Genomic DNA, 16034 nt, shown 5'->3' on the forward strand with positions numbered 1-16034 from the left:
CATTGCCTTCTTCTGGGCAGTGTCTTTACAAGATGGGAGACCCCAACCGTTATCAACACTTTTCAGAGATTGTCTGCCTGGTGCCAGTGGTTGCAAAACCAGGACTTGTGACCTGCATCAGCTGCTCATACGACCATCCACCACCTGATCCTGTGGCTTCACATGACTTTGATTAGGGGCTAAGCAGCTGATCTGCAAGCTAGCGGAGGGAAGGAGCGCCTTACACCTGTCTTGGTAGAGATGCATCTCCACCGTGCCATTAAAACAAGTGTTAAAATAATGTCCAGGCAAAGAAACATTGCAGATGGAGTGCAGACAGCCCAGGGAAGAAAAGTCTTTGAAGAGCTTAGCTTCCCTTTGCATAGCAGGGGACTGGAACCATTTGGCATATGGAGATAAGATAAGCATGTAACAGAAGATGCAAGCCACGCACACCAACTAGGGGACAATTACATTACTAACTTCAAAGTATCACCATTTGTTAGCTTGTGGTTTCTATTGAATTTTAACATCTATATCGTGAATGGCAATTGATTTTGCAAGCAAGGAATTTGGACATTGATTGCATCTTGATTGTTTGTCAAACTTTGTGTGAAACTTATCATTGATTCTGGTGTATTTCTTCATTCTACTGTGAATACCTGCAAGAAAATGAATCTCGGTGTAGTGTATAGTGCCATACATGTACTTTGATAATAAATTTACTTTGAATTTTGAACATACGCAGTTTACAAATGGTCATTATTACTGATAGTTAATTTCTGTATAAAAATGGCATTTCTCTGCTCAGATTTCAGACAGTGTGGGTGACAGGGGCCAGGCTCTTCCCCTTGTGCACTTGTCAATAATGTGCGATTGAGGAACGACTGTGAGTTACCAGAGCCCAGTTAATCGGTGATAACTCGGCCAGTGAGAATCCATTTGCCCTATTCCTTCCTCATCTATTACCCTCACCTCCCATCATAAGGTATTGCATTATGCCATCACCAAAGATACAGCACTTGCCCTTTTAACACTTCCCTTCCAACTTTCCAGGGAGCCAGACATTCCAGGTGCAGCAGCCATCCATTGGCAGTGTCCTGTATTCAGCGTTCACAATGTGATTTCCTTAACACCGATTGGGTGGCCACCTTTCAGACTACCTGCTCAAAATCTGCAGAGGTGGCCCGGAGCTTCCTGCTCCCTGCCACTTTAATTATCCATCCCCTCCCATCCTGACCCATCGGTCTTTGACTTCCTGTACTATTACAATAGGGCACAATTCAAGCAAAAGATTTTAAAGACTAAAGAATAGCTTTAGTTATCACATGTACACCGAAACATACAGTGAAATGCACCTAATCAGTGAGTATTGTGCTGAGAAGCCCACACACTTTCAACACCAACACAGCATACCCACAGCTTTCTAATCCCAACTCTTTGTCTTTTGAATGGTGGAGTGCTGAATCTGACTATTCTATAGGTTAATTGTTGTCACTGGTACATTGTTATCTCTAGTCTGAGTGTGAGACAACCACAACTTTTTTTTCTTCATCTTTCTTTGCTCATTCTTCGTTCTTGTAACCTTTTACAAAAAAAAAAGTACAGGAGCTTCAGGGCTCACACCACCTGGTTCAGAAACAGTTACAACCTCTCAACCATCAGGCTCTTGAACCAAAGGGGACAACTCCACTCGTCTCATCATTGAAATGGTCCCACAACCTATGGACTCACTTTCAGGGACTCTTCATCTCAGGTTCTCGATATTTATTGCTTATGTATTTCTTATTATCATTTCTTTCTTTTTGTGATTTCACAATTTGTTGTCTTCTACATTCAGGTTGAATACCCAATCTGGGTGGTTGTTCATTGATTCTATTATAGTTATTATTCTATAGATTTATCGAGTCTTCCCACAAAGAAATGAATCCCAGGGTTGCACTTGGTGACATATGTGTACTTTGATAATAAATTTACTTCAAACTTTGAATTTTAAATATGGTCATAAACAACAAGGTTTATGCCTCATTCTTGACTTCCAAAGAGCCTGTGGATCACAAAAACACCAGGATGAAACATAATGAAGAAATCCTACCTGAACATCCTTCAAACTCCGAATGGCCACGCTTTGAGTACATGAGTCAAGCTGCCTTATTGACTTGCAAGATCAAAGTCAAAGCAAATTTATTATCAAAGTATATGTTACCATAATACAACCCTGAGATTCATTTTCTTGCAGGCATCCACAGTTGAACAAAGAAATACAATGAAAACTATATGCAAAGACTGACAATAAACAAATATGCCAAAGAAGACAAATTGTATAATTAAAAATAATAAATAGCACTGTCAACCTGAGATGTAGAGTCTTTACAAGTGAGTCTGTAGGTTGTGGAATCAGTTCAGAGTTGAGGTTATCCTCACTGGTTCAGGAGCCTAATGGTTGAAGGGTAATAACTGTTCCTGAAGCTGGTGGTGTGGGACCTAAGACTCCTGTATCTCCTTCCTGATGGAATCAGTTCAAAGTTGAGGTTATCCTCACTGGTTCAGGAGCCTAATGGTTGAAGGGTAATACCTGTTCCTGAAGCTGGTGGTGTGGGACCTAAGACTCCTATATCTCCTTCCTGATGGAATCAGTTCAGAGTTGAGGTTATCCTCACTGGTTCAGGAGCCTAATGGTTGAAGGGTAATAACTGTTCCTGAAGCTGGTGGTGTGGGACCTAAGACTCCTGTATCTCCTTCCTGATGGCAGCAGTGAGATGAGGGCATAGCCTGGATGCTGCTTTCTTGTGGAAGCGCTCTTTTTAAATGTGCTCCATAGTGGGGAGGGCTTTTCCTGTGATAGACTAGGCTGTGTCTATCACTTCCGAATTCTGGGATTTGGTGTTTCCATAGCAGGCCATGATACAATTAGGCAGGGTCCTTTGTCAATGCCACCACCCTCAAAAATAAAATTTGAACATAGAACAGAACAGCAGAAGAACAGGCCACTCAGCCCACAATGCTGTGCCCAGCTACTTAAATTAATAACCAAATGGCCAACTGAACTAATCTCTTTTGCCTACACAATATCCATATCCTTCCATTCCCCTCACATTCATGTGCCCATCTAAACACCATTTAAAAATCTCTGAAGTATCTCCCTCTGCCACCACCGTAGACTGCACATTCCAGGCACCACCACTCTCTGTGTAAAAAAAATTGCCCTTCACATTGCCTTTGAAATTACCCCCTCTCACCTTAAATGCATACCATCTGGAATTAGACATTTCAATCCTTGGACAAAGATACAGTCTCTCTTACTCTATCTATGCCTCTCACAATCTTATAAACCTTTATCAGATCTCCCCTCAAGCCTCTGTCACTCCAGAGAAAATAACACAAGTTCATCCAACCTTTCATTATAGCACATGCTCTCGAATCCAGACAGCATCCTGGTAAACTTCTTCTGAACTTCTATAAAATCTTGACATCCAGATTTCAAAAAGTTCAAAGTTCAGAGTAAATTTGTTGTCAAAGTACATATATATATATATATAATGTTACCTTATACCACCCTGAGATTCATTGTCTTGCGGGCATTCACAATAGGAACAAAGAAACACAATTGAATAAATAAAAGACCGCACACAGCAAAGACGGACAAACACCAATGTGCAAAAGACAACAAATTGCAAATTCAAAAAGAGTAAAACATAATAATAAATAAATAAGCAATAAATAAGGGGTTAAGGAGCCTGTGCAGAGTACCCCTGTGGTCATCCCCCTCAACAACAGGTGCATCACTTTGGATACTGTTGGGGAATTGACACAACAGAGGACAGTCACAGTGGTCAGGTCTCTGGCACTGAGTCTGCCCTTGTGACTCAGAAAGGAAGGAGGGAGAAGAGGCACAGTGTGGTGATAGGGGATTCGCTAGTTAGGGAAATGGACAGGAGGGGTATCCTTTTAGAACGGAGATGAGGAGGAATTTCTTTTGCCAGAGAGTGGTGAATCTGTGGAATTCTTTGCCACAAACATCTGCGGAGGCCAGGCCTTTGTGTATACTTAAGACAGAGTTGACAGATTCTTGATTGGTCAGGGCATGAAGGGATACGGGAACAAGGCAGGAGATTGGGGCTGAGAGGAAAATTGGATCAGGCATGATGAAATGGTGAAGCAGACTCAATGGGCCAAATGGCCTAATTTGGCTCCTATATTTTAAGGTTTTATAGTCTAAGTATTGAGAACATGAGATGAAGAGACTTCGGAAGTGTGTCCAGAGGCTTTGAAATCAGTTCAGTGATGGGGCAAGTGAAGTTGAATGAAGTTATCTCCTTTGGTTCAAGAGCCTGGTGGTTGAGGGGAATTAATTGTTCCTGTACCTGGCAGTGTGAGTCCTGAGGCCCTTCTACCTTCTTCCTGATGGTCGTAGTGAGATTCACAAATGCCCTGGGTGGTGTGGTCCCTGATGATGAATGCTACTTTCCTGGGACAGTGTTTTGTGTTGATGTGCTCGGTGGTGGGGAAGGCTTTACCTGTGATAGACCGAGCCATCCTTCTTATAATGGGGCATCCATAACCATCTTGAGCTGTGACTTTGACAGGCACACACTCTCAACCACAGAAACTATTAACCCCATTCATCAGAAGAGGGGAGAGAAATGTTGAGCTGAACTCACCTCTTTTTCATCTCTGGATAGCCACTGTGGATTCATGACTCCCAGGGTCATATTTGGCATCAGGTGACACAGCAGTTTGGTACAGAACACCTGGAGAGGACGTAACAAGGTAAGTACAGATGAAGCATGTGACCTCATTTTGATCTATGTTTTACCCCAATTATTCCAAGACTCTATCAGCTGCAAAGAAAAGATTTAAATCCCTCAAAGTTGCCACTCAAGTTTTTTGGGTAGTTAAGAATATGTATGGGGGATTGGCCTTCCTTATTCAGGGGACTGAGTTCAAGAGGAAGATCTGCCAACAGGAAGATGGCACAGGAGCCTTAACACCCACACCACCAGGTTCAGGAACTCCTCAACCATCAGGCTCTCGAACTAATTGGACAACTTCACTTGCTCAGTCGCTGAACTGTTCCCACAACCTATGGACTCACTTTCAAGGACTCTTCATCTCATGTTCTCAATATTTATTGTTTACTTATTTCCTATTATTATTTCTTTTGTATTTGCACAATTTGTTCTCTTTTGCATAGTAGTTGCATGTCTGTCCTGTTGGGTACTGTCCTTCAATTGATTTTATGATCTTGGATTTACTGAGTGCGCCCGCAAGAAAATTAATCTCAGGGTTGTATGTGGTAAGTTTGGTAATAAATTTATTTTGAACTTTGAACGAGGTAATGTTACCACTCCATGAAACTCTGGTTAGCCAATACTTGGAATATTGTGTTCATTTCTGGTCGTCTCATTATAGGAAGGATGTGGAAGATTTAGAGAGGGTGCAGAGGAAGTTTACCAGGGGGATTCATGGGTTAGAGGGCATTGCTTATGAGGATTGTTTGAGCAAGTAAGTGCCTTTTTCTTTGGAGACAAGGAGGATTACAGCTGATGTGATAGAGGTGTACAAGATGATAAGTGGCATAGATCAAGTGGACAGCCAGAGACATTTTCCCAGGGTAGAAATAGCTAATACAAGAGGGTATAATTTTACAGTGATTGGAGGAAAGTATAGGGGGGGATGTCAGAGGTTTTTTTTACATGAAAGGTAGTGGATGTGTGGAATGCACTGCCAAGGGTGGTGGTTGAGACAGATACATTAGGGACATTGAAAAAATTCTTCAATAGGCACAAGGATGATAGCAAAATGGAGTGTTCAGTGGAAAGGAACAATTAGATTGAATTTAGAGTAGGTTAAAAGATCAGCACAATATTGTAGGCCGAATGGCCTGTACTGTGCTGTAGTGTTCTATGTTCTAAAGTGTATCATTAAAACTGACACAAAGGATAGATTGGAACTTGGATGTGGTTGATTATTATTCAGATGAAACATAATCAACGGGGATGAAAATTCTTTGGCAACTACCATAATTTTCACTGTTTAAATTCCCCAAACAGCTTTGGCGTAACATGACAGGGGACCAAAATCTCAGTCAGGAAGTGTCGTGCATTATGGAGTGTGACAAGATCCATTTGGAAGTTTTGATATAGAAAGTCATGGAGTGCTACAATACAGAAACAGGCCCTTTGGCCCATCTAGTTTTTATTGTGGCTGGTCTCATTGACTCACACCTGCACCATAGCTCTCTATACCCTTCCCATCCATGTACTCATCTAAACTTCTCTTAAATATTGCAGTTGAACCTGTATCCATCACTTCTGCTGGCAGCTCATTCCACACTCACACCACCCTCTGAGTAAAGACGTTCCCCTCAGGTTCTCCTTAAATATTTCACCTTTAACCCTTAATAAAATAAAAGAGAAGAAGTATAACATAGCAAAGATGAGCGGGAAACCAGAGGACTGGGAAGCTTTTAAAGAGCAACAGAAGATAACAAAAAAGGCAATATGCCAAGAAAAAATGAGGTATGAAGGTAAACTAGCCAAGAATATAAAGGAGGATAGTAAAAGCTTCTTTAGGTATGTGAATAGCAAAAAAATAGTTAAGACCAAAATTGGGCCATTGAAGACAGAAACAGGTGAATTTATTATGGGGAACGAGGAAATGGCAGACGAGTTGAACAGGTACTTTGGATCTGTCTTCACTAGGGAAGACACAAACAATCTCCCAGATGTAATAGTGGCCAAAGGAACTAGGGTAAAGGATGAACTGAAGGAAATTTATATTAGGCAAGAAACGGTATTGGATAGACTGTTGAGTCTGAAGGCTGATAAGTCCCCGGGACCTGATGGTCTGCATCCCAGGGTACTTAAAGAAGTGGCTCTAGAAATCGTGGACGCATTGGCAATCATTTTCCAATGTTCTATAGATTCAGGAACAGTTCCTGCTGATTGGAGGGTGGCTAATGTTGTCCCACTTTTCAAGAAAGGAGGGAGAGAGAAAACAGGGAATTATAGACCGGTTAGCCTGACGTCAGTGGTGGGGAAGATGCTGGAGTCAATTATAAAAGAGGAAATTATGACACATTTGGATAGCAGTAGAAGGATCAGTCCGAGTCAGCATGGATTTATGAAGGGAAAATCATGCTTGACTAATCTTCTGGAGTTTTTTGAGGATGTAACTATGAAAATGGACAAGGGAGAGCCAGTGGATGTAGTGTACATGGACTTCCAGAAAGCTTTTGATAAAGTCCCACATAGGAGATTAGTGGGCAAAATTAGGGCACATGGTATTGGGGGCAGAGTACTGACATGGATTGAAAATTGGCTGGCTGACAGGAAGCAAAGAGTAGTGATTAACGGGTCCCTTTCGGAATGGCAGGCTGTGACCAGTGGGGTACCGCAAGGTTCGGTGCTGGGACCGCAGCCGTTTACAATATACATTAATGATTTAGATGAAGGGATTAAAAGTAACATTAGCAAATTTGCTGATGACACAAAGCTGGGTGGCAGTGTGAAATGTCAGGAGGATGTTATGAGAATGCAGGGTGACTTGGACAGGTTGGGTGAGTGGGCAAATGTATGGCAGGTGCAGTTTAATGTGGATAAATGTGAGGTTATCCACTTTGGTGGCAAGAACAGGAAGGCAGATTACTATCTAAATGGAGTCAAGTTAGGAAAAGGGGAAGTACAACGAGATCTAGGTGTTCTTGTACATCAGTCAATGAAAGCAACCATGCAGGTACAGCAGGCAGTGAAGAAAGCTAATGGCATGCTGGCCTTTATAACAAGAGGAACTGAGTATAGGAGTAAAGAGGTCCTTCTGCAGCTGTACAGGGCCCTGGTGAGACCCCACCTGGAGTATTGTGTGCAGTTTTGGTCTCCAAATTTAAGGAAGGACATTCTTGCCATTGAGGGAGTGCAGCGTAGGTTCACAAGGTTAATTCCCGGAATGGCGGGACTGTCATATGTTAAAAGATTGGAGCGACTGGGCTTGTATACACTGGAATTTAGAAGGATGAGAGGGAATCTGATTGAAACATATAAGATTATTAAGGGATTGGACACGCTGGAGGCAGGAAGCATGTTCCCGCTGATGGGTGAGTCCGGAACTAGAGGCCACAGTTTAAGAATAAGGGGTAGGCCATTTAGAACAGAGATGCGGAAAAACTTTTTCACCCAGAGAGTGGTGGATATGTGGAATGCTCTGCCCCAGAAGGCAGTGGAGGCCAAGTCTATGGATGCATTCAAGAGAGAGTTAGATAGAGCTCTTAAAGATAGCAGGGTCAAGGGATATGGGGAGAGGGCAGGAACGGGGTACTGATTGTGTATGATCAGCCATGATCACAGTGAATGGCGGTGCTGGCTAAAAGGGCTGAATGGCCTACTCCTGCACCTACTGTCTATTGTCTTAACCTATGAACCTGGATGGCGGATGAGTGTACGAGAAAGACCAGAGTTGACTCTACTTCCTGAGGAGACTGAGGTCCTTTGGAGTAAGTAGGCATCTCCTTCACATGTCCTACTAGTCTGTTGCCACCAGTACAACCTTCTAAGCAGTGGTGTGCTGGGGCAATGGTATCAACACAGTTGATGCCAACAGGCTCAATAAACTGATTAGAAAGGCTGGCTCTGTTATAGGAATCAAACTGGACACACTGGAGGCTGTGGTCGAACGGAAAATCCTGGCAATTCTGGACAATATTTCTCACCCTCTGCATGCCACCTTGGCTTAACAGTGGAGCACTTTTAGTAGTACATTAAGACAATTTGCTGCTCCAAAGAGCGCTGAATGAGGTCATTCTTACCTTCAGCCATTAGGCTCTATAATGAGTCAACCTACAGCCGGGGAAGTGATTGCCCCCCTCCTGTTAGACTGTTTGTAATAACTTATTTTTTTACTCTTTCTACTTCTTGTTTAATATTTATACCTGTGCATTTGCAATGTCACTGTGACATTGTCATTTCCTTTGAGTTCAGTGAAGTATCTATCAATCTTAGCAGTAGCCTGACATATTCCCAAGAGTGGAGGAAGGTGAGAAAGTGGCTATCAAAAAGAAAAAAGCAAAAACAATTCTCGCTCCTAAAAATAAAGAACTAATTTTCCAGGAAAAGTGCACACATGTTAAAATTGCAAACTGAAAATGAGCGACTGTTATTTTTACCTCATCTGCAGGGAATGTGTTAGTAATCTTCCGGCGGGATTGCTCACTACAGTTTCCAGTGTAAACATTGTGGGATGTGTGTTTTTTCAGAGGGACAGAATGTGTGAAATTTGTAATGTCATTCCTTTCCAGAACTGGTTCTCCCATTAGGTTATGCTCAGCAGTGTGGAGGAACTGAGGGATTTGGGGTCTAAGGCCATCGATCCCTCAAAGGTGCCACACAAGTTGATAGCATGGTTATGAAAGTGCATAGTGTGTTCTTCGTTAGTCAGGGGATCAACCAAGATTTCAAGATCAAAATTCAAGTTTATTTGTTGCAGGTAATATCAAAACATAAAGTGACGTGAGTTCAAGAGCCGTGAGGTAACGTTGCAGCTCTGTAAAACTCTTGCTCCAGCCATGCTTGGTGTATTGAGTTCTACTCTGGTCACCCCATTATTGGAAGAATATGGAAGCTTTAGAGAGGATGCAGAGGAGATTTACTAGGACGCTGTCTAGATTAGAGAGCATGTCTTATAAAGGTATGTTGAGTGAGCTGGGGCTTTATTCTTTGGAGCAACTGAGGATGAGAGGTGACTTGTCAGAGGTGTAAAAGATTATGAGAGGCAAAGACAGAGAGGGCAGCCGGCACTCTTTACCCAGTAATGGCCAAAACCAGAGGAATCTGTTTAAGGTGAGGAAGATATTTTATGGGAGTTGTCAGAGGTAGAGCCTGGTGGGTGTGTGGAACACGCTGCCAGGGGCTGGGTAAGAAGGTTGCATAAGGAGCCTGCTTCCTGTGGATCCAGTGGAATGGAATTCCAGCAGTAACATGGACTCAGCTATTTTCATCAAGTCCAGCTCTCCCCAGCATTGAGGAACAGGTACGTGAGCTGGCGTCTCAAGAAGGTGATGTCCAGCACTAAGGACCCCCACCATTCGGGCCATGCAGTTTTCATGCTGCTGCCATCAGGCAGGAGGTACAAGAGCCTGAAGACCCACACCTCAGCCCCACTGCCATGAGGTTCCTGAACAAAAACTGTAACACTACCTCGGGATAGATTTCTTTTCCCCTCTCTCGTCTTACACTAGTGTTGGACTTATTTTGTCATGTAAGTAACATAAACTTGATGTTAATTTCAATTGATGTTAACTTATATTGTTTGTATTGTACTGTGCTGCAGAAAGAATCAGAGTCAGGTTTATTATCACTGGCATGTCTCGAGAAATTTGTTAACTTAGCTCATTGTCATGGGATACCCTGTGCATCTATTCCCATGACAATAAACTTGAACTTGGAGCTTGAACGTAAGCCCGGAGTTGGAACAGATGAGTTGCGTGGACTGACTGAATTCAAGATTTGGCAGCTTAGCTAGCGAAACACTATTACGGCACCGGCAACTCGGTTCAATTCCGGCTGCTGTCTGTAAGGAGTTGACATGTTCTTTCCATGACCACGGGGGTCTCTTCCGGGTACTCCAGTTTTCCTCCCACATTCCAAAGATGTGTGGGTGAAGATGAATGAGTTGTGGGCATGCTATGTTGGCACCAGAAGTGTGGTGACACTTACACGCTGCCCCCTGCACGTCCTTGGACATTCCAAAGACGTAGGGGTTAGTAGGTGGTGTAATTTGAGTAGTACAGGTTTGTTGGGCTGAAGGGCCTTTTACCGTGCTTTATTTTCTGCGTGCTCGATGAGTCAGCTTACTATTACCTTCCAGGGTCGTGCTGACTCAGGATTCAGTGTAACCAAAGGTGAAATGAAGATCGCCCCGGCGATGTCTTCTGGTCTGTCGTGCATGGCATAGATACCAATCAATCCTCCCTGAAGTACAAGAGCACACAGGGGTACATTAGCGAAGTGAGAGAAGGCTCTTAATCAGCTCACACCAGCTCTCTCCGCAGCTTGATCATTTTTGTTACCTCCAAACAGAACATCATTCAGTTAATCAGAGTCCCAAATCCATGTTGGACGTCCCTGTTCGATCCCTGCCTTTCTAAATGAAAGCTTGTCCCATCCCATTAAAATGTGACAGCATTCTACCTGGTCAATCACCAGCTGGTGTGGAGGGACCACTACACAGGATCAGAACATGTTGTAGGAAGTTGTAAACTCAATCAGTTCCATCATGGACTCCAGCCTCCCCAGCATCGAGGATAGCCTGAAGACACATAGTGTTTTAAAAACTGCTTCTTCACCCCCCCCACACCATCTGAATAGACAATAAACTCATGCAAACTACCTCACTATTTCTTTTCTTTTTTTGCTCTCTTTTTCCACTACGTATTTAATACATTATAATTTTTTTTCCTATTGTAATTTATATTTTTTATTAATAGGCATTGCAATGTACTGCTGCCACAAAGCAACAAATTTCACAGCTCCGTCCCTGTGGCCTGTGGCCATCGGGCTCCTGGACCGGCTGCACACTGAACTGGCTCCATGGCTGTGGCCTGTAGCCATCGGGCTCCTGGACCGGCTGCACACTGAACTGGCTCCATGGCTGTGAACTCACTTTCAGGGATCCAGTGGTTCATGTTCTGTTGTTTTTTTTATTGTTTGCATGATTTGCTCTTTTTTCGCACATTGGTTCTTTGTTTTGAGGGTTTATTTTGTGGGTTCTATTGTGTTTCTTTGTTTTGTAGCTGTCTGTGAGAAGACAAATCTCAAGGTGGTATATACTTCAATATAAATGTACTTTTGAATTTTTGTTGAACTTTTGGTATGACTGTGATATTAAACCTGATTATAATTCTAATTATCCGGACATGACAGCAATTTAGAGAGGCTTGAGTAATTTACCTCATCCCTACCTTTGTAAACAACATTAGCAGCTCCCCAATACTCCAGCATCGTCCTTCCTCTCATTTAGTTTCATTCCCTAGAACTAAGGTGTATGAGATGATAAGAGCCATTGATAGAGTGGATGGCCAGGGACTTTTTCCCAGGCACAATTAGCTGAAACAAGAGGGCATAATCAGGTGATTGGAGGAAAGTAAAGGGAGGGGGGATTTTCAGAGGTACATTTATTGCACAAAGAATGGAACACCCTGCCAGGGGTGGTGGTAGAGGCAGATACATTAGGGACATTTAGAAAACTGGTGGGCTGTGTAGGAGAGAAGGGTTAGATTGATTTTGGTGTAGGTTAAATGGTCAGCATAATATCATGGGCTATAGTACCTGTACTGTGCTATATTCTATCATTCTAAATCTAGACCAGCATATAGTCTCGGGATTGTTCAGAATGCAGTACAACAACCACTAAGTCCTCTTAGCAGATTGTTTATTGCTTTAGAACAGTACAGCAAAGAAACAGGCCACCCAGCCCACAACGTCTGTACGGACCATAGTGCCAATTCAAGCTCGTCCCATCTGACTGCACATGATCCATTCCTTCCATTCCCTGTCTGTCTAGATGCCTCCTGTCATATCAATTAATCTGTCATATCTGCTTCCATCAGCAATGAAGTGGTCTGCATAACGCTTTACAGCACCAGCTGTAAGATCAGGGTTCGATTTCCACCGCTGTCCGTAAGGAATTGTACATTCTCCCTGTGGCTACATGGGATTCCTCCAGGGGTTCCCAGCCTGGGGTCCGTGGACTCCTCAGTTGGTGGTAAGGCTTCATGGCATAGAAAAAGGTTGGGAACCGCTGCTCCCAGCACTCCGCTTTCCTCCCACATTCCAGAGATGTATGGGTTAGGGTTAGTGAGTTGTGGGCATGTATGTTGCCACAGGAAGTGCAATGACACTTACAGACTGTTCAACACAATGCTCGCTGGTTTGGTTTGACACAAATGACCCATTTCACTGCTTATTTTGATGTACCTGTGACAAATAAAGCTAATCTTTCTTTTCATCTCCAAGTGCCTACCACTCTCCATGTAAAACATTTTGCTTCACTCATCTCCCTGAAACATTCCCCCTGTCACCCTAAAGCATTGCCCTCTACTAAATGACATTTCCATCCTCTCTAGACCTCTCAAACTTTTATAAACTTCTATCAAGATTCCCCTCAGCCTCTGATGCTTCGGAAAAAGACAATCGAAGGTTGCCCAATCTCTCACTACAGCTAATAATGTCTAATCCAGGCAATATCCTGGTGAATTTCTTCATTGTCCACAAAACCTCCACATCCTTCTTGTAATAGGAAGACCAGAACTGCACACAGTATTCCAAATGCATACCGACTGAAGTTCTATACATTTGCAAAACTCGACACTGAACTGACTCCACAATCCATGGACTCACTTTCAAGGACTCTCACATTCTCGATATTATGCCTATTTATTTATTCTATATTTCTTTGTATTTCCACAGTTTCCTGTCTGTTGCACACTGGTTGATTGCCCAAGTTGGTGTGGTCTTTCATTGACTCTGTTATAGTTATCAGAATCAGGCTTAATATCACTGGCACATGTTGTGAAATTTGTTGGTTTATGCAAGCAATACATAATGATAAAAGCCATAAATTACAGTAAGTATATATATCTAAAAGTTAAATTAAATAAAAGTGCAAAAAAAGTGAAGTAGTGTTCATGGGTTCGATGTCCATTCAGAAATCTGACGGCGGGGGAAGAAGTTGTCCCTAAAACGTTGAGTGTGTCCCTTCAGGCTTCTGATGATAGCGATGAGAACAGGATGTGTCTGCTGGCACTTCAGTCCATGCTCACATCACCCTCTGAGTGAAGACAACCCCTTCAAGTTCTCCTAAAATATTTCACCTTTCACCCCTAACCTATGACCTCTAGCTCTAGTCTCACCCAATCTCAGTAGAGGAAAACCTACTTGCATTTACCCTATCTCATCATCATCATTGTGTGCCATCCCATATGACATTGGCAATCGTGCTCTATCCACAATCATGATTGTTCTTGGCAAATGTTTCTACTAAAGTGGTTTGTCATCACCTTATTTCTGTGCTTCTTATAGAAACACAGAAATATAGAAAACCTACAGCACAATACAGGCCCTTCGGCCCACAAAGCTGTGCCGAACAACCTTCTTGTCGGCAGTGAATTTACAAGAAGCTCCTCAGAGATTGTCTGCCTGGCTTCAGTGGTCGCATAAGCAGGACTTGCAATGTGCACCGGCTGCTCGTACGACAATCCACCACTGGCTCCCATGGCTTCATGTGACCCTGATCAGGGGCTAGGCAGGTGCTACACCTTGCCCAAGGGTGACCTGCAGGCTAGTGGAATGACTTACACCTCCTTTGGCCGAGACCTATCTCCACCCTGCCACCTTTACCCTATCTACATACCCCACATAATTTTATAAACCTCGATTAGATCTCCCCTTGTTCTTCTACTCTCCAAGGAATAAACTCCTAATTGATTTAGCCTTTCCCTATAGCTCATGTAGATTCCGGTGATGTTTCATTTTTGCAGCAATGTTTTGTTTGTCCCTGTCCTTCTTCTTCTTCAAGCCTGGTATAGTTGATGTGTAATTAACGTTCTGTGTGCTGTCTGAACCTGTGTGCCTGTGATGCTGTTGCAAACAATTTTTCATGACTTCATGATGATTGGTAATCATTAAGTGAGCTTACTTTGGTACGGGTGACAGCAATAAACTCAGAAACTGTTCTGCATGCCATCTGTACAGATCATTTCATCACATCAGAAGACTACAAGATATTGGAGCAGGATTAGGCTTTTCGGACTATCGAGTCTGCTCTGCCATTTCATCATGGATGATCCATTTCCTTCTCAGCCCAATCTCCTACCTTCTCACCATATCCCTACATCCCCTGACTAATCAAGAACCTATCAACCTCTGCCTTAAATACGCATAAAGATTTGGCCCCCACAGCCCCCTGTGGCAACAAATTCACCACTCTCTGGCTAAAGAAATCCCTCTTCATATCCACTCTGAAAGAACGTCCCTGTGTTCTGAGGCTGTGCCCTCTGAATATTGAGGTAGTACAAGGGAAAATCAATAACAGATTGCAGAATACGTTGTTGCAGCCACGGAGAAAGCGCATTGCAAACAGTAAGGAGCAAGGCCGCAAGGTAGACTGTGAGGTCAGGAGTCTATCTGATCATTCTAGGGAGCGGTTCAATAGTCTTATAACAGATCCCACTGTTCTCTGTAAGGAGTTTGTACATTCTCCTTGTGACTGCGTGGGTTTCCTCCAGGTGCTCTGGTTTCCTCCCACATTCCAAACACATACGGGTTAGGATTAGTGAGTTGTGGGCACGCTAGGTGCACACCAGAAGCACGACAACACTTGCAGGCTGCCCCCAGCATATCCTCAGACCGCTTTGGTCGTTGATGCAAAAGGAATATTTCACTGCTGGTTTCAGTGTTTCAAAGTGCATGTAACAAATAAAGCTAATCTTTATTATTCCACTGGTAAATCCTCTTCACCTCGCTCTTGCAGGGCCCTGGTGATGATACTACACGGCGCTGGAGAACATAGTGGGGCGTACGGCAACGTTGCCACAATGCTTGTCAACCAGTCCCTCTTTGTGTTTTCCCATGATCACAGTGAATACTGTCCTCTGACCGTTAACTCCTGGTGGGAAACTGTTCAAACCCAGCATCACCATTTTCCAAAGGATTGACATACGTGGGACAAATGATCAACTATCTTGAGAGGACTCCTGAAGCAACCTTTGTTAAATTGGTTTATTATTGTCATGTGTACTGGTGGTACGTGCTTTCAGGATTTGTATCTTCTGCTCAGTGGGAGATGGGGACTGGAAACAGCACTGCTCAACAACAGAAAAGCCTGCAAAAAGCAATAGACGCAGCCCAGCCCATCACAGGAAAAGGACCTCCCCACCCCACCATTGATCACATCTACGTGGAGAACTGCCACAGGAAAGCAGCATCTCTCTCGTCTCTTCTCACTGCTGAAATCAAGAAGGTCGTACTGCAGCCTCAGGACCCACATCACCAGATTCAGTAACA

At 43.3% G+C, this 16034-nt stretch overlaps 1 protein-coding gene across 3 annotated transcripts in view; it reads right to left on the bottom strand.

Moving 5' to 3' along the window:
• The window catches only part of LOC140741713 (monoglyceride lipase-like), a 95844-nt gene that overhangs the window by 12416 nt on the left and 67394 nt on the right, over positions 1 to 16034 (bottom strand). For 2 of the 3 annotated variants that reach the window (XM_073072006.1, XM_073072004.1), the window contains 2 exons: positions 10833 to 10943; positions 4641 to 4730 (listed from right to left, as the gene is read on the bottom strand). In XM_073072006.1, coding sequence (XP_072928107.1) covers positions 4641 to 4730; positions 10833 to 10943 — 201 coding nt within the window. The remainder of the gene's footprint in view (positions 1 to 4640; positions 4731 to 10832; positions 10944 to 16034) is intronic. The other variant, XM_073072005.1, reaches the window with a different exon arrangement.

This window comes from Hemitrygon akajei, chromosome 19 (genome assembly GCF_048418815.1).
Source record: "Hemitrygon akajei chromosome 19, sHemAka1.3, whole genome shotgun sequence".
NCBI classification, from domain to species: domain Eukaryota; kingdom Metazoa; phylum Chordata; class Chondrichthyes; order Myliobatiformes; family Dasyatidae; genus Hemitrygon; species Hemitrygon akajei.